Source organism: Plectropomus leopardus, chromosome 9 (assembly GCF_008729295.1).
Source record: "Plectropomus leopardus isolate mb chromosome 9, YSFRI_Pleo_2.0, whole genome shotgun sequence".
In the NCBI taxonomy this organism is placed as follows: Eukaryota; Metazoa; Chordata; class Actinopteri; order Perciformes; family Serranidae; genus Plectropomus; species Plectropomus leopardus.
This window is the reverse complement of record NC_056471.1, coordinates 28,436,111-28,461,876: the sequence shown is the minus strand read 5'-3', so window position 1 is coordinate 28,461,876 and position 25,766 is coordinate 28,436,111. Positions and strand designations below refer to the sequence as shown.

At 39.0% G+C, this 25,766-nt stretch overlaps 1 protein-coding gene across 2 annotated transcripts in view; it reads left to right on the top strand.

The window, feature by feature from the left end:
* The first annotated feature begins 1,065 nt into the window (after positions 1-1,065).
* Positions 1,066-25,766, top strand: part of pdgfc (platelet derived growth factor c) — a 65,828-nt gene continuing 41,127 nt past the window's right edge. The window contains exons 1-2 of one of the 2 annotated variants that reach the window (XM_042493512.1): positions 1,066-1,496; positions 1,661-1,862. In XM_042493512.1, the coding sequence (XP_042349446.1) occupies positions 1,751-1,862 (112 nt within the window). In that variant the 5' untranslated portion in view covers positions 1,066-1,496; positions 1,661-1,750. The other variant, XM_042493513.1, reaches the window with a different exon arrangement.

Here is a 25,766-nt window from a genome sequence, read left to right as displayed (position 1 = left end):
CTTCTTTAGCCTTAAAGGGGCAGTTCCACCCAAATCAAAACTAAGTATTGTTCCCTTTTACCTATAGTGCTATTGATCAGTGTAGACTGTTTTTGAAAATATCGGCTCCAGAGATGTCTGCCTTCTATAGTAGTTCCTTAGTGAAACAGCAGAAGGATGTGAGCATCTTCATCCACAGAGGCCTCCAGGCCCCCAGGAAAGCAGCTCAGCCTCGCTTCCAACTTTTAGGAGTGGCTACTTGCGATATTGCAGAAAAAAAAGCACATAGACCATCACTGTAAAAGAAACATCTTTTAAACTTTTAGGTAAGATGAAAAAATAATGTATTTTGATTTTGGGGTAACCTGTCGCTTTGAAACTAATTTTTGACACATTTTGTGATACAAGGTTTGGTTTCTTTAATTTAGTGGTTTTAGCAGTTGTTAGAGGTTTATTTTGAAAGAATAGCAGACTGAGGCATGCCTGAGAAGATAATACTGGTAAAATCAGCGACATCTTTTAAATCACTTCTTAAAACTCCCCTTTACAGACTTGCTTTTATGTGATGTCACTTTTAATTATTTATTTACTTATTCATTTATTTGTTCATTTTTTATCTCCCTCCCTCATTCATTTTGTTGCTCTTACCTTTTTTTTTAGAAAATGTATTTACCTGGTCATCTTTTTATATCATTTCTTTTATTAGGCCTGTTTTATCGTGCTATTTTTATTTTATTTTATTTTATTTTATTTTATTTTATTTTTACTCTTAAAATCTTAAAATGCTATCGTTTTTTACTTTTATAATATCCAAGTTTATTTTGTATTTAACTCCATTCAAAATGATTTAATTTTGATTTGATTTAATTAAAGTAACTTAAAGACTTTAAAAACTTTGTATCGATACTCTCTTCTTAATAACAGACTGTGCTGAGTTTCTTCACTCTTATCTGGAGACGTTGACACTTTTCCTGGAAACTGCCGGAAACATGTGAAACTATTGAAACAAGTGGAACTGCATCCGGCAATTTGCTCCTGAAAGTGAGTGAAACACCTCATTGGAGGAGGCAGTAACGGAATAGTTAACATGCCGGGGAGTTTCCTCGGCTGGGAAGTTGTACTTTATGTATAGCACCTGTTGTGCCGTCAGTTGGCAGTCTCCAAAAACCCAACCCCGGCCGCCGCAGCGATATTTTATCTCAGTCTCCACCAAGTTATGACTCGAGACTTCTCCAGACAACAGAACCCGTGTCGGTGTTGGTCTGTGGGTACAGACCGTATCAGGTTGCTGGACTCTCTCGCTGTCTCCGTGTGTGAGCTTTCGCTGTAATGCGTAAAGATCTGCTGGGATTTACTCAGACGGAGGCAAGAACGCACCGTGGACGCGCGCTTTAGCCAAAATGCATCTGTGCTTCTCCAACGACCTCGTACCATAGATGATATGCCCGCATACGGACGCTTTTACAGCTAACTCCGGGATTATAATCACTTTGTCCAACTCCAACTTTCCTCAACAGGTGCGCACTTGCATTACGCAGAGGCGGCGAAGTCTGCGAGCTTTGGAGGAGGATTTGTCTTGATTTAGGGGAGATATAAGTTTCATTTTTTCCCAGAAGGACTGATGATTAAGATTATGTGGATTCTACTCTGCCCTTATCCTCTCCAAATGTGTCCAAAACAGCACTGGTGTCCTGTAAACGACGCGTGTGTGTGGTGATACAAACCATCCCGTCTACAGCGCTTTGTGATCGCCGACCACCACTCCATCCAAATGATCCTTCCATTAATATTCCTTCTTGCATCGCTTCTCCAACAATATGGCTCGGAAGCTGAATCAAGTCATGTCAGCAAGTTTAACCCTCCAAGCGTAAAGGAGCAAAACGGTGAGTTTCCATTTACTGTTTCTAACATTCACACACAAAAAATGAAGTTATTGAATTGCACATAAACTTTACTAATTCTCATGCACATAACGGCGTGCTCATTCTTACTGGGCTTCAAGCCATTCTTAAAAAATATGCACATCTTGCTTGAGTTTAAACTGCAATGAATGAGAGTGTTTCATTCAGTTTAAACAGCATTATCCTGGATAGGAAGTGCAAAATTACCTTTTACCTTTAAAGTGTACCCGTGTATGTTTAAGGGGGAAAACCCCCTGAAATTCCAGGTCCCCCGGGGGAAGTTTTCCCTGTGATCATAAAAAAGGCTCCATTCATGCAGCAGCAGCTCCAGGCTATGTAATTTGCTTACCCTCAGAGCTGCACTGAGCTGCACTATCAAATTCACCAATGCAGTTTTACTCAATGTTTAATGTTCAAGTTGATGGTGTATCTACCTTGAGTTGCATTAATTTCCCTCCGGTGATTTCTTTCCAACATGTGCAATTTGGCAATCACGTTTATTTTGTTGTGTGTTGGCGCGCGTGTGTGGGCGAGAGCGTGTGTGGTGAGGAGCTTAGGGCCATCTTTTAAAGCAATTTATTTTTGTTTTCCAGTGATGCGCTGACTCATGCAGATTGTTTCCTCATCTTGAATTTTCTTCATCCACTTACTGTGTACTTTGACCCACAAAGCACTAACTTAGACACATTGGTGTCCTTTATATTAGTCTAAGATACTAATTCATTACAAAATAAGGTAGGAATAACTTTTTGGTTGCTATGGTCGTCCGGACACTTGCTTTGCCTCTTAAACACTGACATTCATCAGGAAGATCCATGAACTCATAGGTGTAGATTTTGGGGAATCTCAACACATTCTCATCCTAACTCTCAAATATCACGGCATGTCTAGAGGACGTTCATGTCTACATATGACATGGTGTCCTCCTGCATCTGTTGTTGGTGTTCTTGGACACCAAGTAACTTTATGCCTGTTTAATGCATTGTGTCTTGTCAAAATACAGTATAATGTTCAGAGGAAATGTATGTTTTTTGCTCACTGGATACATACTTTTTTTTTCTTTTTTTGATACATTTATGTTAGTAAAACACCTCATATTTATGTTTATTTCCTTGTGCAACACAAACACGTGGTTAAGTGTAGAAAAGACACATGGTTTGGCTCAGCATTCATACCTGAAGTGAACAACAAGCTCCCAGGTGAAGTCCAGGGTGAGCTGCATTGTTACCAAAAGCTTTTTAAACTAACACCATCTGGGTTATAAACTTATACCACAACCTAAACCTAAACCACTCGGTGGCTTATCATACCACCGTGAAAGGTGCCTTTTTGCGTCTGATGCTGAAATCACTGACCAAGCATCGGTATTTGCCGAGTGGGGAGTGAGGACAGGCTGTGAGAACATCTGCATTTAATTGCCACAATGATAAAAATTAGTGCTGACTTTTATTTTGACAAAATGTAGTAGATTTACTCCATAAAATGATGCAGAAAAGGCAAAAATTGGTGCATAAAAATTCACCAGAATTCAGGAAATTCAGTGTTTCATGCTCAAAATGTTTTAATCTTTATTAAATGTGATCCCCCAATGGTGTTAAAATGACACCAACACCCTTGAATACATTTTACTATTAGACTTATTTATAAGTTCATGTTAGTAAATTGTTGATAGGTGGATTTTGGACCAGATGTTAAGTTTTTTGGAAGGTTTAAGTAATCAGAGACAGGTAAATTGGCAAAGCAAAAGCTATGCATTAGGAGGATTTTCCAAAATTTAGAATCTAAAAAGTTAGTGTTATCTTAAAGGATTAACTAACAATAACAAAATTTCTGTCAATAGTTAAACATTTTTATCGGACTGATATATTGACAGAGATTTATTCAACAACACAAAGAGGCAACAGGACCCCACAGGCTACAGTTCAAAGTACCGGTATCCTGCAGATGTTGCTCTGGTCAAACTTCATTCATTACTCAGCCCTCTGTAGCCAATGGCTCTGTCTGGCCTTGTGTGAGGACATGCAGCGCTGACTTCACTACAGTAACAGTCAGGGCTGGGAAATCAGAGCCTCCCGCCGGGATCTCCAGGTTTAATCAGGACTGGCTGAGAAAGGAAAACAACAGTGAGGAGAGAGGGGAGGGCAGGCGGTGAAGGAGGTGGACGAGGAGGGGGGAGAAGTGTGGGGTGGAGAGATGTTAAACTGTCAAAGAACTCTTTGAAACAGCGGTCACACATTGGCTGAGGGCAAAGCTGGCCAAGCCGTCTGTAACCTTTGACTGGAGTGTCTGAGCGCTCACCGTTCTGGCGCGCTTGATTGCTGATGCTCTGTGAGACAATTTGATATCGATCGGAGGGGAGGGGAGGGAGCCAGACCTGTCTGGCATGTTTAGTAGTAGTTGCCGAGAGAGTTATGGTCCCCAGTCGTATTAAACTTGGCAAGCGGAGGCTGATGACTCCATAAGATATCAGAGGGGGCTGTCTCCCATTGAGGGCCGGTGCTGTGTGAAGTAACCATCTGTCACAATAAATGATTTGGACAAAAGTCTCAGAAATGCAAACAGAATGGGCATGAACTCTAAAATGTAAATTTTGTGTGTTGTGGTCATAAATAATAAGAACATTTCCTTCCTCCACCGCTAAGGGTTATATTACAATAACATGTATTGCATATGTCTTTTTCATGTGTTTGCCACATGGCTATAAGGTTTCACGGTTATTAAGAAAAAACATTGCTAGAAATGACATCTGCAGTTGCACTACAAAAATGCTTTGTATGGTTTCAGGCATGAGGGTTAAAGGCAAATGCATGTACCCATCCACCCCAAACACCACCGCAGTCTCTGGTTGTCTGTGCAAGTTACACTTTTCCTTCCCTTATAATTGTTTTACAGATTTTGTTATTTGCATTTTAGGATATCAGACTCATTTTTTTCAAGATGATTGTTAAAAAGCAAATGCATTCTCCTAAAAATTACATTTACGCACAACTACTTTGCATCGGTTAATGTGTTTTGCAAGACACGTAATGCCTCCGAGATCAAGTTTTAATTGGTGTTAAGTATTGAAAAAGTCTGTGATTACCCCAAACACATTTATTTTTTCAATATTTAACCAAATCTGCAATCCCTGACTCTGTTACACATTGAATTTAAATGTGTTTTTTATGATCCGACTACAATCGGATGTGCTTGACCGCATCAAGTACAATACAGGTGTAAATGCATCCAAAACACACTGTGGACGGATTGTGATCTGATCACCTGGAGAGGTGGTCAGGTACACATAGAGTGGTGAGGGGATGACGTATTTTTTTAGGCCAACCAGGAAGTTGGCTTCGCACTGGTTCCCTCGTCAAAATCCTTATGGGATTTTTGAATGGGATTTGCGATTATCACCAAAAACAAACTCTGTGACAAGCACGTCTTTATGAGACTTACACGTTTTGTTCAGCTTGACAATCTTCAGACGAACACCACTTTTGTGTGTTTTGAAGCGTATATCACCAGAAGCAAAAAGCTATTGTTAGGCTATACACAAACTACTTCGCGGTTGCACGACTTAAACATCACAACTACAAACACTGTAAAAACACATTAAAACACGATTGAAAAATGTTATAAAGATATAAATCTACAAGTGAGAATGCAACTCTGTAAAGCTGTAAAGGCGGACAAGTGGGTTTATTGAGTTTCTGTGTTTGGTGTGACGACGTCTAACATCCCCGACAAACACTGTAGTCCAATTTAGCCACTTATTAGCAACCGCCTTTTTTAAGATGAGTACAACCTCATTCACTATTGTGTACACATGTGCAAATGCAATTGACCTATCGATTAGCCCCGCCCACGAGTGCCACCAGCCAATCAGATTTCATGCCGCTACACAATGCACTCAGACATCCTGCTCCTTAGAGAAGCATCAGGAATTTGGATTTTCCTACAGTTTTATTTAATTTTTAATTTATGCAGTTATAACTCAAAAAATGGTCAAACAATGTGCATCAGGTAAATGTAACACTGATACGAGGTATCCTTAGAGGATAGAGAATGTAGCATATTTTATCTCATTCCTTAAACCTCACATAGACAGAGCAAAGTGTCTCCTTTGGATTAAGCAGCTCAACGTAAAGAAGATAAACAAGGATGTCTACATTTATTCTAAGGTAAGGCAACAGTGTTAGCAAAATTTGCTGCAAAGTGACAATATAACCGTGTACATTATGTCAGCAACATCCTGTATAACGTCACCTTGCAGCAAAATGTGCTACGTAATGTTAGCTTAAGTTTGCTAATAGCCGCTAACATTATGGCCAACTTCAGCTTTGTAACGTTAGCTCATTATGTCACCAGTTCAACTTTGTCTTAGTATTTTTGTTCTTTGACAGTCAGATATCAGTGTTGACTGTAGCAGGCTGTAGTTAAAGACCGCCCAACTGAAAACCATCAGTTTGCTGAAATGTTACAAAAAAAGAAAAGGCTGGCTTCTGCAATTTCATTGAAACAAATTTTGCAGTAAAATTACAGTATTCTACAGTAGAATGTGAGGTTTACAGTGTAATACTGTCTTCAAAAAGCATAAAGATTTACAGGTTGTAAACATGTTTGCCTGTGCTGTAAAGATGGGTATTTTAACTTGGGGGTCTAGCCTCAAGTGGCAATTAGAGGAACTGCAGTTTTTGGCATTTCAGTACTGCTCCTCTTTTCAGCCATTTGTGTCCCGAGGATCTTTGTCTTACCTAAAAAAAGTGTTTTAGTTCCCTTACAACATGTAATGCAGGACCTGGACAACTAGCAGTGTTGTGTTTCTACCAAGAGGCATTTGTAAAAGAAAATTAGTAATAAATAAATGTATTTTGTAGGAGATGTGATTTGTTACAGCAGTTATAGTCTTTATATTTAATGGAGTAGCCCTTTTATAGGAACTTCAATCAATATTATTCTCCCGTCCAAGTAAAAAGACTCATGCATATCACAATAAAGCTTTGGCTGCACCTTGTCTTCAGGCTTATTAACTAACAGCCTACATAAGCTTGTTTCATTACACTGAGATGGCCTCTGTTGATGCTACAGTGTTTACAATGCCTGTTTCCATTAGGCTGTAATTTGCTGGCAGAGCTGACAATTGTATAACGCTACACATCCAGATGCATCTCAGCCTCACAATCATACAGGTCACCTCAGGTGGCCGCCTCTTTGTATCATATCTCTTAGTTAAGTGGTCTTGCTGCACTTTCCCGTAGAAGGCCACCTAGCCCACCCAAAAGCAACGGCCCAGGTCTTATTAGAAAAATCCGGCTGCAAATATTAGTAGGAGATGCGGATTACCTGCAGATATTCCCGCATATCCCCCCTGAGCACCACTGGAGGAAGGTATGCAACGCGTTAAACCTGCCAATGATCACAGAGGCTGCTGTTCCACTAGAGATTACGAGATTAGGGGGAGGACTGGGGGTCACAAGGGTCACGGGCCTACAGGGAGCATGTGCAGCTCTCTGTGTATACATACATGGAGGGCTGAAGGTACAGAGGTGCATTGTGCATTTATTAGATTATGATGCAGAAAAACACGCAGTTTAAAGTAGGAACTTAAAAACAGGAAAGAGAGTGGGTGGCCTTTCAGGTGCACTGTGAAGTGTACCTCACCCATTCATTCATTCATTCATAGGTGGCTGTGAACACTTGTTAATGGCACACTTGAAAGAAGGAAAGTAGGGGGACTTGTTTTTGTCATTCAGAGCTCAACAAGTAAAAGTCTTGTTTCATTGTATGATTACTTGAAAGTGGCAACCTGCAGGGCTGAAAAATAAAGCCAGTGCAGAAAAAAAACTGCACTTAAGACTGCACTCTAAAGAGGGTCAGTCCCCATCGAACCTCATGTTAAAATGCCCAACTTTACAGAAGAAATAAACATGTTTACAGCCTGGTTTAAAAATTAATTAATTCATTAATTAAATTAAATTTTAAAAAATGGTTTTGTTCTCTCAGGTTAATTTCTAGGGCTGCCCCTTAAAGTCAGAGTTTTGAATCATCAGTTGGAGACCCCTCTGTCAAATTTTTCAGAAGCATCATTGCAGGTGTTTTGTTGTGACCCCTGTCCAAAGCAGTACGTTGCCGCTTCTGTGCTGGTGAATTTGGTTCATTAAAGACGCAAAGCAACACAGTACATAAAATTAGCAGAGCAGAAGTGTCATGCAGTTTGGAACGCTGTGTTTAACTATTTATCTTTAAATGTTACAGGTATGGCTGAAAATTACATCAAAAATAAACAAGTTTGACAATGTCCTATTATCTGATTGTTATTGTCAGCACAACTTCATGGTGATTTGGTCTAGTTATCTAGTATTTAGTGTAATCTCTCATGCCAAACTGACAGAAGAACTGGAAACTAAAAAAATCTATTGGCCATAACATTATCCCATTCTGCTATTAAATAACTAAGGAGACTCATGCATATCTGTATTGAGGAAATTTGGTGGAATAATTAAGAGAACATTTTTGAATGGGAATGTGCAATGATCAAATTTAAGTCCTCCCAATTCACTAGTCTGATCCTTTTACAAGAAAGCAAATACTTTTTTACTTACAAAGTCAGACAGTATTATGTTGCTTCAATATACATGTAAAGTCAAGAAAACTTTAAATTTTCTCAGCCAATCGTTACCAAATCGGTCCTGACTAGACCAAACATCATGATTTATGTACTGTAGGTGTAAGCCTCTCCTCCTGTGGCAAGCTGGCATTCCAGTTTCCACTATGTTATTTTAAGTGGTTTCCATAGTGCTTAACTCTATGTTTAATTTGAAATTATGATACGCCTCTTAAAACAGTGAAACAAAACTAGCCCGTATTGGAATCTCCATTCATTCTTTAATACAGGTCAGATGTTTCCGGAGCCGGTTTCCCTGGGAAAGCCCATTTCTAGTTAAAAGAAGCTGTACTTTGATGGATTTGCTTGAATGAGTGACTGCAGCACTCTGCAGTTTATCATTGTAGCGGGCCGTGCAATAGCAGCCGGTATACTTGGCTGAATGAAAACCATCAGAGGAAATGGACAAGTCGAATATTCAATGAACTCAAAGCAGAGAGAGCAACAATTACACTACTGTCAGATGAAAGCTGCAAGATGTTTGTCAGGATGGTTGAGATGATTTCTCATTTTCTCTATGAATCTTGAACAATGGATTTTTTTTACTGGCTTCACATCTTGTCCATCCTAAGATTAGCTGAACGCATCATTTCCCATGTAAACATTCAGTGTAAGCAAGAAAAAGAAAATCCCCAAATCTGCAGTTATGTGATTTTTCCACAAAAGCGTCAGTAGAAACCCCCAACCACTGAATACAGACAGGTCTATGTCTACTGGCCGGAGGAGTTTTTCCCCTCAACATCTCACTCCAGAGAGGGGGACCCTGGATAACTGTGTCTATGTTTTCCCTGTCAGCACTATTTGAACGTGGAGTGCTGTATTTGGCAAGCAAAGCATGCCACCGCCTGCCTGCTGTTTGTCATTTCAGTCGGCGGGAGCACCGTCTCCCCCGCCTCCTCATGCAGCCAAGGGAGTTTTCAAGGGATCTGGGTCACAGGTCTACTGGAGAAGAAATGTTCTGCACAGACACCGAGTGTGTCAGTGCTGGTGAGCTTTTCTTACAGTAGCCTACAGTCAATGATGTGGACTGTGAGAGTCTAATGAAGTCAAAGGTCTCTAGAAACTAGATGATCATGATGTTTTCAATCTGCAGTAATAGATTTTTGACCACTTCGGGGAAATTATTAGATATTCCTGTTTTTCCAATGTTTTGGCCAGGAATAAATGAGACCTGACTGATAAAATAACCCATCATGCAAATGTTGGATTGATCTTTTACCATCACTTTGTGTTTAGATGCACAGCTAAGCTCAGTGATACTGATAAGATTCAGTTTGCCTTTAATTTCCATTGCTAAAATAAAAGCAAAACTTTTTTAAGTAATTTCTTTGTCATTTTTAGTTTGTTTTAGAAGACAAAGAAGAAGGACAAGAAAATGAAGGAAATCAGGTTTGGTGGAAAATTGTATTTTTAGGCCATATCGCCCAGCCCTAGTTGTCATCTTTGGCAGCGTTTCCCAAACCTCTCCTCGAGTACCCTTTGTCCTGCATGTTTTACATCTCTCCCTGCTCTAGCACAGCTGATTCAAATGATCAACTCGTTATAAACTCCCAAAGCTGCTTGATAACAAGCTGATCATTTAATTCAGCTGTTGCAGCAGGGAGAGATCTAAAGCATGCGGGACAAGAAGTACTCAAGCAGAGGTCTGGGAAACGCTGGTCTTTGGCATTGCATTGTAGAATATTTCTGCCAGCATTTAGTTTCCAGTGTTTACAAACTAGAATATTTCACCGCAAATAGTTTGCAAATTGTTTTCATGTACGGTTGCTGTCATATTTAATTGCATGTTGGTGGGGAATTTTGGACCCACTGGAACTGTGTCAGTAGTGGTTGCAGTTAGCAACAGATTGCCCAACTGAACCCAACTTCTAGTAGCAGAATATAATCTTTATTTTTTTGGAAATGCACTTCATGCTATGAGGCACACCCTTATCTCATAAGCCACTACTGAAGTGTCCTTATGCAAGGTTCTTAACCCTGAGCTACTGAGTTGCCGATATCAAAAGTTCACTGGGTGTATTTGCAGCTCCCAGGTGTGTCTGGGACAGTCTGAAAAGAAATCAGGGTGTTGGTGAGGAAAAACATTCATGCTCGGCAAATACTGCCTGGATAAATAATGTCCTTAAAGAATATCTTTGATGTTGCTCCTAGTTTCTCCTCTTTCAGTCTCTTATCAGTTCAATTCTGGAGTGGTCTCATTGTCCTGCCAATATCGGCTGCCCTCCAAGAGGAAACCGACTTTCTGAAATATTACCAGTTTGCAGATAAGGATTGTCAGCCCGTTACACCATCAGCTTGGCAATATCATTTCAAATGTTTGGCTTTGTCAATGTTTCATTGCAAATGCTGAACAGCCACCATTTCACTGACAGTTGTAAAGAGTTGATATGACCACTTTCTCTACAAATAAATACAGATAACATTTCTTTCATGTCTTTTCCTTCCCTTATCTATCAGATGAAATTACCTGAATTGAAAAGCAATTTAGCCTCCTTAGCGGAAGGACTTGGTGAATGTTATCAGCTGTTTCTGCACAATGACTCAAGTAACTACAGTCTGACCAGCTGGCACCAAGCAAAGCAGCTCCAGACTGAATAAAACAAGGCAAAAAAGGAAAATGAGCAATTGTGAGTCAAGTGCATGCCTCTGAGACTCCCAGAGTAGAAAAATGTACAATTTATAAATTTAGACTTCTAAACACGTTACTGTAAATAGTCCCAAAGCTAACATTGATTCTGACAGGCGGAGGGAAGAGTCTGCCTGCTGCAGTCTAAACATGAAGGTTGGAGTATGTCTGCCTGAAGTCAAGATTACTTGTCAGAGCAAATACCTGTCATTCACTGCGAGTTAGCATTGTTTCCTCAGCTCCCTTAGTGTTTTTGCCCGGGCAGATTGTTCTCCTGACCTTCTGTTTCACTGGCCTCACTGACACAGTGCTGTGGGTCAACAACACGTCTACAGAGGAGGCTGCTTACTTTTTTTAGCAGCTCTCAAGGCCATGAAACTTAACTCAAAACAGTTTCAACATTTCCATTCAAAAACAGAAGAATTATACAGTTAGAGCCAACCTAACCCAACCAATATATTCCTCAAACATATTCATCATAACATATCACAACTCCATAGTTTTATATGTGCATAAATAATTGTAATTTAAGGTTCTATGTAACTTTTTCCAATTATTACTCATTTGTTAAAGCTAATAGGTGATCAGATTCTAGCGTGACTTAATACTTTAACTGTCTGTCGCTGCCACACACAGGTTAGACCCAGAGGTCAAGCTGGCAAAGCCACAAAGTGAAGGTCCATTTTCAGAGCTCTAGTCCACTCTTGTACCAGTGAAGTAGCTTTGGTAGCTTGGGTGCACTAGCTAGCAATTCTTGTCTCATTTTTGGTCTGATAAACAGTAAATTAATACAATTCAGTGCATCAAATCATAAATTCAATGCCAAATAGCTGACAATAAACAACTTAATAGTACAAAGCAAAGGTGTTTGACTACCAATGTTTCGTAATAGTAGAGACAAATGTGAGAAAGAGGCCGCTGCTTGCTTCTGTTTGTGAGTTAGCGTATGGTCTGGGTATTGCAAAACTTAATTGCCCTTCTGGGATAAATAAAGTTGTCTAAATCTAAATCTGAAAGCCAATTATCTTTTATTCAGCAATGTGAAACAGATTTGCAGTTGGTTGAGTCATGACATTAACTGATAACTTGCAAACAGCAAGCTATCTTGAAGCCACTGCTTTCAATAAAATGTAGGACCTTGACAGACAGTAATGTTGTTCTGAATAGGATTATAATTAAAATTCTGTAACATCACTGTTCAGGCCGATGTCAAGGTGCAAGTGCAAGCAACAAGATGCTGGCTGCAGATCACTTTTTGGCCACTAGGGTTTTCTGAAAGTGAGCCTATATCAGCTACAGAGCCTTTTAGGGGTGCCTCAGAATTTGAGTAACACAATAGTAATTTATGATGGATGGATGGATGTTTGAGAAGGAAAATCTTTTTTCACATCAGGTGCATACATAGCACAAACATGTAAGATAAATGAGACTAAAACATGTACTGGCATTTGACGCCACAGACTGAATTTCAAGCCACATGTGCATTTTACATTAAAAATCACACATGTCAAGGCAAGCAAAAAATGAGGAGCTCTGAAAGGTTGTTTGATCTACTATAAATGCTGGCAAGAATATCATTCTTGTTGTTACAAAAACGATTCCCTCTAAAACAGAGGCTTCCATTGATAAAGCATTTGGATCAGATTAAGGCTGTGAGTTTGAAACTTTGGCAGGATGGCAGTGTTTTTACACAGACCTCAGTTGTCTTGCAGAGATGGTTGTCTTTATGGAAACTGGAATTTCACTGGACTAAAAATCTTGGCAGCGGGATGAGTTGACCTTGGGTTATCTTCTCTGGAGGGCATGTCTGCATAGCTCGGCAGATGTCATCACCTCCTATCAGAGAGGAATTTCAAAGACTCTTCTCTTTAATTCAGTGGGCGTCATGGGCATCACCTTGAAGCTGACTGACAGGGAGCTTGACCCAGATCAAGTGGTGAAGTATCCCACAGCTGTGTCTTTTATGGTAGAATAAAAGGTGGTAACACTTTACAATGAGGTAGATTTCCTGAATCAACCCAGTAGGCTATCTGTTCTCAATATGTTAATGGACCAGTGGCCACTTTCCTAATGAATCGTCCCTGAAAAGCTCTTTATCAGGTGGTAAATGAAATGTAACCAACAACCAACCATTGGGTACTTTGTGCTTATTAGTCACTATATGTGCTCCTTTCCATTCCTATTTGTGAAGAATAGCTACATGTTTCTGGAACTGCATTATAACAACACATTGTGCAAAGAAAACATTTATTTAACATGTTTGCTGTCCATCTCCTACAAGACTAAAATAAGGTGTTTATGTTGCAAATTTCTGCGAGTTCTCAGAAACACTGTAGACAATGTTGCCACACTGCTTGATAGCAAAATCTGCACTGTGTCAGAGGTCATAGTATGCAAACCCGTCCCTGTGACAGACACAAAGTCAACTAGTCTCACTTTACTATGTCTCCTTTTCTCTTTGTCATGATACTGGTGGTTTCTCATGTGTGAAACTGAGCTACTAGATTCATCCGATGCAGCAGAGACATTTCACGGTTATCAAGCACCATCATTAATGATGCTAATTTTAGAAAGCCGCAATGAGAGTAAGTGATGCTGGAGAAGCTTCATACAGTTTAGAATACCCACTGGACCCCTCAGTGCAGATATGATATGCATGTTTCGTTTGAGCAGTGAAAGGAGAATAAAATGAAGATGTGACTGTAGTTACAGCTTTTTACAGACTTTACTGCAGATAAAAAGTGCTGTACTCACAGATTGCATTAGGGGACATTAAGTGCTCTCTGCCATGGGCTTAGCTTGGCCAAGATAATTAGCTTGACCGATAGAACAATGAATGTGAAACCCTTTGTGTATGTAGTGTATCAGGATGACATGAAATCAAACTAAGAAGCTGTATACAAAAACAAGTTTAAAATCATCACCAGTGCAAAAACTCAATGTAGGTTTAACCATAATAGTCAGGGTCATACAGAATTCTACAGGTTTAAAAAAGGTGTGTTTTTAGTTCGAATTTGAAGGTGGAGGGAGTCAATATTGTGAATGTCTTGTGGGAAAGAGTTCTAAAGAGCGGAGGGCAGAACAGCTGAAGGCTTTAGACCCCGTGGAAGTCAAGCGGGAAGATGGTGAAGTGAGTTGGACGGCAGAGGAGGATCTGAGAGTACAGTAGGGTGTGTAGATATGAAGGAGTTTTCAAAGATACAAAGGGACTTGGTTATGAGGGGGCTTAAAGGTGAGAAGCACTATTTTGAAATCAAACAACTCCACTATTTGCTACGCCATTGCTTCATAAATGGCTCAGTTGCAATATGAATTGGCACGTTTTGCTTGTAGACTTTAGCTGGAATAAATGCAGACATTTTGTCTTGTCTTGACGCTATTACATCATTCAGATTTTGTGATTACACATTGTTAGTAATAAACTTGCCCTTTGTCAATGATGGCTTAACTTAAGCGCTATCATTTTTTTTTCTTAGTAGTAACCATTCCTCTCGCAAACCCAGCTGTTGAATTGAACTGATAACCTTACATTACTCAAAACATTTTACTGGTTAAACTTTATTTGACGTTATTTTAATGCTAAAATGCTTTAGCTGTATTCTAGTGTGATCACTGCCCATATGGACTGTAGATCGTACCTACAAAAAGTAATGCACCACAATTTGTGTAAAACCCATATGCCAATAATTTATGTGTAACCCATGTTATCGGGAAGGCTGTGATTGGGTGACCAGTGCGCTGACAGGAGTGTAATTAAGGAGGGACACTGTGTATGGAGGCAGGTTTGGGTTGTGGATAGGTCACAAAGCACAAGACTATTCATCAGGTTCAAACTGGTGTGTGCGCATTTTTGTAGGATATCTGACAAAGTATTGTTGGAAGATACGTTGACTTTTCTTTTCTCTGTTTTATACATCAGTACAGGTCAGTAAGATTTAGAAAGCAACAGCTAGTTGACAAGGATGAAACAGACCGGCCTGATTGCAAAGACTGTGAAGAGGGAATACATTACAACTGAGAGACCACAGTGCACCCTGGTAGCTTCAGCATCAGGTGAGAGAGAGTCACTTGCATACCTCCCTAGTTTGGAATAGTCACATGTGATTACATACTTCAACCTAAGTAGTTTTTGAAAGTGGATTGAAAAGCAGTTGCATTTGTACTCATGTTCGATGGGGTCAAAATGTGTCCCTGACTCTGGCGGTAGTTTGGCCAATCGGATCACAATCCATCAGCCATCATTCTGGGTGCATTTACACTTGTACTTTCATGTTGTCAAGCACTCTAGCAGTCTGACTACCCAGAACGTATTTAGGTGTAAGGTGCAAATTTGGTCTAAAACTATATATGAATTATTCACTGGACTCATGGTGCGCTTCTGAAATCTGTGCTCAATCAGATCTTAATAAGTAATAATTGTAATAATAATAATAGAATAAGGATTTACAAGGCAGTACAGATAGCGACTTGCTTGTCAGGTCAAATGTTGGCTTATTTTTCACTGCATATATTGCCAAATATTGTCTTGAACATCAAATTGCACATAAGGTGTGCAATTATACTCCTTAACTAAATTACACACATAATGTGTAATTTGATACTTGTAACATGGCAGGTTGCTACAGAATAGATGTCTAGTAAATTTAAATAATAGAAATGTGTAAACTCAATAGTAAACTTATATTTCCTTTCTTTTTTGACATTTCAATTACTGTACAATTAACCTCCTTTAAGAGGGTGTTGAGTATCCACGACTGGTTTGCTCCATTTTGTATTTTTTTAAAGTTAATACTGGTTTGGCATTTACTTTTGAGCTCAATCAAATTGTACACGAGATCTGAAAACAAAGAAGGCTCGCAGAACTGAGCTTATTTACCAACAATAACCTTTCTGACCCTCAGAGTTTTTTACTTTATCTATTAGAAATCTTTAAGACTCAGTACTAAAGTAAATCGCTTAAGATGTGTATTTTCTGCAATACAGCCTCATGTTCTTATGTTCAAAATCATTCTGGGACACTGGGCTTGTTTGGCTTGAGAAAGCTCATGTATGCGAAGTAAATTGCCTTTTTTCGCCATGTATAGCTCATGTTGCATGCGATGCATCTCAGCGGTGCATCATCAATCAAATATTCATCCTACCAAAGTTTATATGGAGTCATTTTTCTTGCTTTCAGTTTCCATTACCTAAAATACTTACAATACTAACTCATATATCGTGCATGCCAATGGAAATCAAACCACCACTGTATCTTCTTTACATGCCATTGGAGGCGAGTGAGAAAAGAGCCAAAAGCTATTAAATGGAGATGTGAAATATCCAAGCTGTAATGCATTTTAGTGGGGGAGGAGATAAAAAACACACCTGTCCCAGTAATCATCGACATAGTGCCGTCCCATGGTGGCTGGATTATGTCACCTAGCACATGGTGAGATGTGATATACGGCACTATGCCAGTGGCATACAGAGACGGTAACCCAATCATACATACTATTTTGAGAATGTGTGGCTTTTCCCAAAGCACCAATAGGTTTTCGGTGCTGACTGGATACGCTCTGGCACGGCATGCTTACACTTGGATCCCCACGGGAGGGGTATCCATTTCTACGGCCCAAATGGAATGAAAATGCACATTAGGTATTCGGTCCTATGACTGACTCGAATGATTTTACCAACTGTGTGTGTATAGCTGTCTGTACGCTGAACAGGATCTGCAGCTACTTCATTTAATAATATAAGACTGAAATGACCTCTTTATTATTCAAGCCAGCTCCTCTGTACTACATGATTTTCGGTGGTACTGGAAAATGTTTTGTCTTGGAGCTACAGCTTCACTTCCTCTGACTCTGGCAGCTTCTACTGTTGGGGATCTGGAATTTTACTCCACTGTGACACTTAATATAAAGGGCAATTGATACCAATGGTAGTAGAGGACATACTTTAATACCCATTTAATGATTTTTAAAAAATATTTTTTAAGAGCAGGCAGAGGTATGGCCACATCACTTGGACTCAAGTCAAGTCACAAATTTGATGACTTTAGACCCTTCTGGACAAACTCAAGATTTGCAACTCAACTTGGACTTTAACACCAAAGAACTCGTGACTTCTCTTGAACTTGAGCCTTTTGACTCAAAAAATACTGGATACGTACCAACATGCGAGTCATCATGTACCGCCACTTTGTCGGTAGATTTCCATGTCTACAAAGTACTTGCTAGATATCCTGCTGCTTCTGCTGTTGGCATTCCTGGACACTGCAACCAAAGCCACATGTCAACAAAAGCACGTGGTTATGTTTAGAAAAAAGTACATCATGGTGTGGCTCTATATTCATACGGGAAGAGAACACCATGTTCTGTGGTGAAAGTCCGGGGTTTGCTGGACCCATCCACCCCCCCTCCTGCCCTGTAGGGACCTTCCACCTCCGTATCTTATGTCATTACCTGCTGTGTTTTGACCTAATGTCATTGAGCAGCATATCATTCGAGTGCGACAGGTGCCGTCCAGCTGTGTTATTAACTGACGCCACCCCTCCATGTATCATACTGCTGTGTCACAAACTGATGCTGCCCGGTTGTGAAAGGTGGCTTTTGGCATTGTTGTCACTCACCGAAATCACTGACAAAGTAGCGATATTTGACATCTTGAATGAGAAGATTAAAAACAATGTTATTTAAAAAGTTTGCCGGGAATCAATTAGTTTTCCTTCCTGAAGCATCTAAAATTAATGCTATTAATTCCAAACAAGTCTAATTATCCAGTTCACTTGAACAAGTCAGACAGCATCCAATCAAGTTTCAGGAGAGGATGTTATGGTACTGAGTCAATTAGTTATAAAACGGGTACTGGAGATGATTTTGTTTATTTACAAAAATGACATGGTAGTAAACAAAAATAAGAATTAATAATTTTTGTTAATTCATTATTCTGTTGTGAAAGTGACTTTACATATGATGAAGAGTGCACTGTACATTTAGAATATGAAATGCAATGTTTAGGACATGGGACTTGACTTGGGACTTGTCTGTATTGACTTCGATCTTGCAAGTCTTGACTATGGATTTGACTCTTGACTTTCAAAATAATGACCTACTTCTGAGACGAGGGGTATGGGCTACGTGATATCCTGAGTCTTTGCTTTGTCTTTTCTATTCAACTGTCAGTTATTTTTCGAGGAAACTTCAGTGGTGAATATGATACAGTGTACTTTGTTGCAGCATGAGGAGCTGCTGTCCTTGCACAATGTAAAATATAACTTGGCAACCCTGTCTGATTTACTGGAAGAGTGCACTTTATTAATTTAACAGTCAAGTGACAACACATGTGGACTCTTCCAGTAAGTCAGTCAGAGGTGCCGAGTTATTTTTCACATTTCGTTCTCTTGATACTTGTTGACTGCTAAAGTTAAGTAGTGGCACTCTTTCTACACGTCCTTGCACTGTGTGTCAAATCAGCTACTCGTACGATGAGTAGCTGATTTGTCTCTGCACACGTTGCAATGCTAAATGCTTGTAAATGTATCGTACTCGATGATTAGGTGGAACATGACTCGGGTTGTGGTTAGGTACTTGGTGCAGAGGTGTGGAGAGGAAGCGGCGCAGCGGCCAGATGTTTCTGCTGCTCCAGTTGAGGCATACAACAGATGACAAATTCAGTCAAGTGGTGAAAACACAGGCAAGTTTAAAAAGGATCTGGAATTACACACAGGAACTAGGTGGTGTAATCAGAGGATGTCAAATAAGCTTAGACCTGGAAGTAATGTGATTTATGCCAGTTTGTTGATAGTTTTTTGTGTGGAAGCCCACCATAAATCATCACACCAGCCAGTATGTAGTCTAGTAGGAAGAATTAGGCATACTGTAATTTTCTAGAAGGTGGGCTGCGTTTTGACTACACTGTTCAACAAATAATAATAATTCATGGAGAATTTTAATCCTGGAGGGTTTGGCTCGCTAATAGGTATTTCTCCCAGCAGACATTTTGACTTGTCGCAGCAGGAAAAGCACAGGTGTAACTAATAACCATAATTATGGCTCCACTCCATTTAGGTATGCCAGTGAGTTGTGCCAATAGGCCAGAAAGCACAGCACAAGGGTCCTAAATGGCATAACTAAATGCAACTCAGCCTTTATCAATGTTTTTAGTAAGCAGTGATGGACAGGTGAAAGTTTTCACTATGAAAAAAGGATAAATTTGTGTTGTTGGTGACACAGCAAAGTGTTACAGCTGGAGAAGTTAGTAGAAATAAGAGACTGTCTGGAAATCCTTAAAAATGTATTAAAATGTCAGTGTTTTATGTTCTGTAAGTTCAAAGCTGTAAATATTGAATGTAGTTAAAGATTATGTTCTTGGTCTGGAATGAGTGAGTGAGTGAGTTTGTGTTTCTGTCCAGGTGATAATTAACTTGACATAAACTGGGCAGTTTGCCACTCAAGTTAGTAATGGGCATTAGGAAAAGGAAAACATTATTTATTAATGTTTTCATTGTGTTTCCAGCCTCGGCACATTTGATGTATGTTACACACAAAGCTGCTGTTCTATCTGTGGTTGTTTTCAAGTTTATCTGCTTTATGCATACCATACACTACAAATACTTTTAAAACACTAAAGTCTGAGACTTTGCGGCATGAGCAAATTGGTTTGATTTCTTTCAAAAACAAGTAAAAAAAAATGCAGTACACAACACGTAGAAGGTGACAAGAAAATTACCTAAAAATGAGCTAAAAAGGGAGCGAATCATTAGAAAATTATTCAATTTAATAATATATTTAAAGTTAGGTTACAGAATACATACACATATTTGTTGTTATGTTAAAATGCATTTTTTTAATTTTAGCTTTTTTTTAGGTAATTTCTGTTTTTTGTTGTGTTGATTTGTTTTTTTGTTTGTTTTTTTTTGCTAATGTCTAGTAATATTCTTGCCACTTTTTACTATTGTCTTGCTAATTTTGGGGTCATTTTTTGTTAACTTCATTTCCTTCTTTCTATGTTTTTGAAAGAAATAAAGCTAATCTGCTCAGGTTTCAAAGGGTTAACAGAGTTAGTCTACCAGAAAAGCAGCACAAACATGCAATGACAGGCAGTCACTGCTCAGATTAAATAAATAATACATTGAAATATGCAGGTTCTTCTGCAGCACACCATTTTGAAGCTATATGAAATGGACAGACCAGAATGAATATTTTACTGTCTGTCTCTTTATACCTTTCCAAGACTTTTTTTTCACTCCCTCTTTTCCTTACAGGGAAGATTGTGTGATAACAGCTTGAAAGGATGCTATGTGAATGAGTAATGCTGAGAGAGACACAGACTCTGTCAGAAGAACATGACAGGTTACAAACCAGTTAGTAGAAAAGGTGTTAACCCCCCTCTTTCACCTCCTCTTTTTCCTTTTCCCTATCTTACATCTGTTCAGCTGCCTCTAATTAGGGCTTTTACAGACGACGGCACTGAATCGGCCCCGGAACCACGCCAGCTAATGAGATGCCATTGACAAGGCAGATCTTTCATGCACAACTCCGTTTGTCAGAATCTATCTTTCATTTTCGGCCTTGACAGCCAAAGTTTGTTCAACACTTTGTCTGCCTTCACACCTGTTGACAGGCGCGAGCTGAGATTTTAAGCGGGGTCACTGAGTTGGCTTGTTTTTGGCATAGTTTGCAGCATCGGATGCTCGTGGTGATGGATTTTCTCAGGCAGGTCATTGACATGTTTGCATGCGCGCTGTGGACATGAAGCGTTTTTCACCACTCTGCTGCTGCCAGTATTTGTATTACGCAGAACGGAGTCGATTCATCACTCCGCTCTTACAAAGCAGTTTTGTTTACAGATGCAGATGAGAACAGGCACTTGCGTTAGTTTGGTAGCAACATACTTTTTCTTTTACATGTCATTACATTTCAAAGGGAGCACTGAGGCATATGATGAATATCCAAAACAAAAGCATTTTGTGACCAAAATACAAATTATAATAATGAGACAAGTTGAATTCATGATAACGTTGTCTTACATTATTAAAACATGGGCATTAAAATGCATATAACTAACATTTTTAATGATTGATAGTGAAAAGAATCAAACAAATGATGATGACATTAAAGACCACCAACATGATAAACACATTTTGGAGAAGTTGCCTTTTGGGGAACATGAAAAAGGTTTTCATTCACTGCAAAAATGCATATAATTGACTCAAATAACTATTTTGTAGCTATTATAATAGTTTAGCAGTTCTCATCAGGTCACAGAATATTGCACTGAGAATGACAGGATTTTTTCAAGTTAGGAGTTGTAATTACAGGACAAACAAATGGATATTGTAAACAAAGATGCATTAATAATGGGTAACAAATAATCGGCTAATTGGCTTTTCACAGCAGACATTTGGCTTGTCAAAGCAGGAAAAGCACAGGTGCACTTGATGACATTAAAACTGACTGCAGAGGCATCGTTAGAGAAATTAGCTTCACCTGTGCTTTTCCTGCTGTGGCAAGTCAAAACAAACTCTGAAAAGATACTTGATTCCCAGCTGTAGGATTAGTGGTGGTCTGCTGGCAGCTAAAAAGACTAAACAAATTTATACAGGACAACTCAGAGTAACTTGCGAGCTGTCTTCCCTCACCTGAAGCTTCTATGCCAAGCTAATTCGTCCCGCACTGCCGACCGATTTCTGGGAAGACAGCAAACAACCCTCCAACATTACTGTAACATGTTACTCATTAATGTCTTGCACATGTGTTGAATACTGACTTTACTGTAAACTTAAATAAGGTAGTATGGAAATGTTTAGCATGTTGTTGTTATTTTAGTGACTGATGTGACAAAAAAATTAATACTTTATTCAATATGCAACAATTGTTTTTTTTTGGGCAGCACGGCAAGGAGTAAACACAGCACTCTGTTTCCATAAACATATTTTTATGTGCATTTTGAAGTACCCCATTATAAAAGCTGTATGGAAACAGAAAAAGTCATTAAAACTTAAACTTACTTAATTGTTTAATTTACACTTGCTTGAGGCGGTTTTTGCCTTCATCCAAAAAAAATCACATTTCTCTTTTGCAACAAGTCAAAGTTTGCCTGAAATTTTGCTTGACAGTTGAATGGAAACACTAATACTGATATATCATCTCAGTGTATCCTCCTTAAACAGTTTGCATATGTTATGATCAAGTGCATTAGTGGATTCAGGTGCATCACTTTTACATACAAACAGCGCATAAAAACAGGCTCTATCACCTTATGAAGATGATTCCTTGTACCTGTAAATAAGCAACATTATCATTTATTTTGAGACAGTTAAATAGAAGTCCAATATTCACCCTCCGTTAATCTCTGTTTTGGTTTTCACCAACTCTTAAGTGTCACTTACTGTGTTTGTCTGTTGTTTGGTGCTGGGCAGAGTACTGAGTTCATCATTACAAGCAACATCTTTCACATTACACACAGTACTTGGATTCATTGTCAATATCAAAATATTGACTGAAGCAGCATTCATGTTTAATTCTTATTCATTTTAATGATAGGTGCATAAATATTCCGTTTTTGTGGTCTAATATGGAGCAGCTTTTCCTGATCAGTCAGCCACCAGTTCACTAATCACTAAAACATTTGGGATTTATTAGAAACTAACTCTGCATGCTAATTGCTGGTTGCTGCTCAGTCCACAGCTTGTGGTTCCTGAATTAGTTCAGGAACTGAATCATGAAGTTTCAGTAAGAAGTATTTTCTCCGATGTACCACTTTGGTCAAGCAGTAGATAGAGAAAGGCCTGTGTTTTGTATCCATTTATCTCAGGAGGTAATTACACGGCTATTGTTCCTTAAGTGCAGCTTCATGAATATTTATTAGTTCCAAAGATAAAATAAGGCTTTTAGAGGGTGGCTGTGTACTTTTTGTTTTGCTGATAACAATTGCTTCGAGCAGTGGGGTTATGTTCGGAGGTAAATGGACACAGATGATTGAAAGGCGTTTTTTTTGTTGTTGTTTTTTTTTATGAGCAGTCAGGGAGGAGTGCCAGGAGGCATTTTGTCATATGGTGGACAGTCAGCAGCTTAATGACCTGTGTAGACTATTAAAAAGGCAAACTGGGAGCTAAGTGCTTAGCGTCTCCATTTATTTGTCATTTCTCAACACAATTCCTCCAAACAGGCACATAAAAATGAGATCCACTGAGATCGGTGACATCGCAGCAGTTAGTCATGGTGACGTGTGTGTGGTCTGTCATAAAGGTGATTGAAGGTTAAAAACAAGGGGTTACTTGCAGTTCATGTGCTTAAAGAGACTTAATGAAACATCCAGTTAAATTAATGGTTTGATGAGTTACAATTACATCTACAGGGCAAATGATTAGATAGCAGATAACTGGGTGTACTATGTGTGTGTAAATTATAATCTCGTTCCTTTTTCAGTTGCTGCAGGGTTTTTATTTAGCAGCACGAGGTGTTTTATCATTATCAACATCAACAATCATTGTTTATTCTGGGAAAACTGACTGAGCATTAAGCTCTTTCACAGCAGTGATCTGAATTCATATTCATAGAGGCTAGAAGGACCACATTAAAATGATGATGAAAATGTCTATAAAAATGAATAACTAGCAGCAGTGTTGGGCAAGAATGTTAAACAGCAATTAAAAAAAAAATTGGCAGAAAAAGAAATTATTAACAAACAAGTCTGTTTATATGGAGCTGACGTGTTTCAAATGAGAAAGTTTGGCTTTTCAACATGGTGGTCTTGACTCGCTTCTGGAGCCAGCCTCAAGTGGCAGTTAAAGGAAGTGCAAGTTTTGGCTCTTTGTGTTGGCTTCACTTTTCAGCTCTGGAGGTTGCCGTTTGGTAAACACAAAACCTTTCTTGTGAATATTGCTAGGAAGCTAATTAACTGTGCAGGAAGATGATGTCCTCACTCTCACTGAAGACACATTTTAGTTCAAGAGCCAGAATTTTGCTTTACGTTTTATTCTGCGAACTTTATGAACAACTTCTGAAATCAAAAGTCAGATTTTTATTTTCTGAAACCAATTTCAACCTCATTTCCACATCTGTGGCTTTTATCAAGAGTAACTTCAAAGAGTGCAATGAGTTTAAGTTAAATAGGAATTGCCGGGGTCAAAGCCATATCATTGATGAAATATTTTTATGCCCATATACTGTTTGCAGTTTATAGCAAGGCTAAGAGCAGAGTAAAGAGTCAGAGGGAGCCTGAGATGAGGCAATTTATCAAAAGATTTGAAGTTTCAGAGGTTGCAACTTTGCTTTCTAAAACTTGTATACATCCAGTGTATTCCTTCAAACAGTGCTGTTATGGTTTTTGAAATGTGAATCCTTAGGAAACCTTTGGATGAATGGAACCATAACGAGCTGCTCTGTGAGCAACATTGCTATTATACAATAATTGTATTCCCCTCTTATGGGAATTAACCTGCAGACACTAAGCCACTGCCCTCCCCTGCAGACGTTTCCCCTCAGAAACATCAATTTTCCCATTTTCTAATCCTCAAATTGCTACTCATGTCAACTCTGAGGATCCAGGTACAAACTTGCTTGGTTTAGCAAATCCAGCCCTTTGGCAAGTTGTTATGCTGGGATGTATGCACAGACATTGTTCTCTGAAGTTTGGAGGGCATGCATTTGGTTTTGGCACTGATGGTGGAAATCAGTGAGCTGGGTAGGTGCATGGTGGTGAATGTATTATTAGCAAAGCAAGCTTTTGACCAGGGCGCCGTCAGTTTGAATTCTGTGAGAATGCTTGGGCACAGTCCTCGCCTCTTTAGGTGCTTTTTAGTGGTGGAAGAAGTATTCAGATCCTTTACTTAGGTAAAATTAAGAAATTATATTTAAAGACAATACCCCAAACCTCAAAATCATTAATAAGAAAAAAACACTCCAAAAACTCAGAATTATTTACAAAAAGAAAACAAGAAAAAAAAAATTTTTTTTTTTTTAAATGAAAAAAAATACTGAAATGTTCATCAAAATATTTGGAAATTAATTTTCCATGAATCGACTGATTGGCTACTTGACTAATTCTTGCAGTTGTGTTCGTATAAACTGAAATTTAATTTGAACAAAACATTTTTATTTTATAAACCCTTTGTATGCTTTTTATGCAAAAAAATGTAAATTAACTAAAGCTGTCATAAAAAATAAAGTGAAGTAAAAAATACAATGTTTTCCTCTGAAATGTAGCAGAGTAAAGAGTATAAAGTAGCATGAAAAGAAAATAGTCACGTAAGGTACAAGTACCTCAAATTCATACTTAAGTACAGTACTTGAGTAAATGTACTTTGTGACATTCCACCACTGGTGCTTTTGACCAAAGCATGAAACCGCAGCTGTCGTGGGCTGCAGCAGGCCTGTATCTGTGTGAGTGAGTGCAGGATGTTACAGGAAAAGCACAGTTGTGCTCAGCAAACCCTCCCTTGGTAAATAGAGGTTGAAAGGAATATACTTTCATTACCCAGGGCTCTGCACTGCAGCTCCCCGTCTGTAGACAGCTGGGCCAAAAGGTTACGAAGGCTTGGTGGGGTGGCAGTAATTAGAGATCCAGGGCAACCCGCTTAAAGAAATCGATCTGTATCTGGAAGCCGGGCCAGAGACCAGAGAATTTT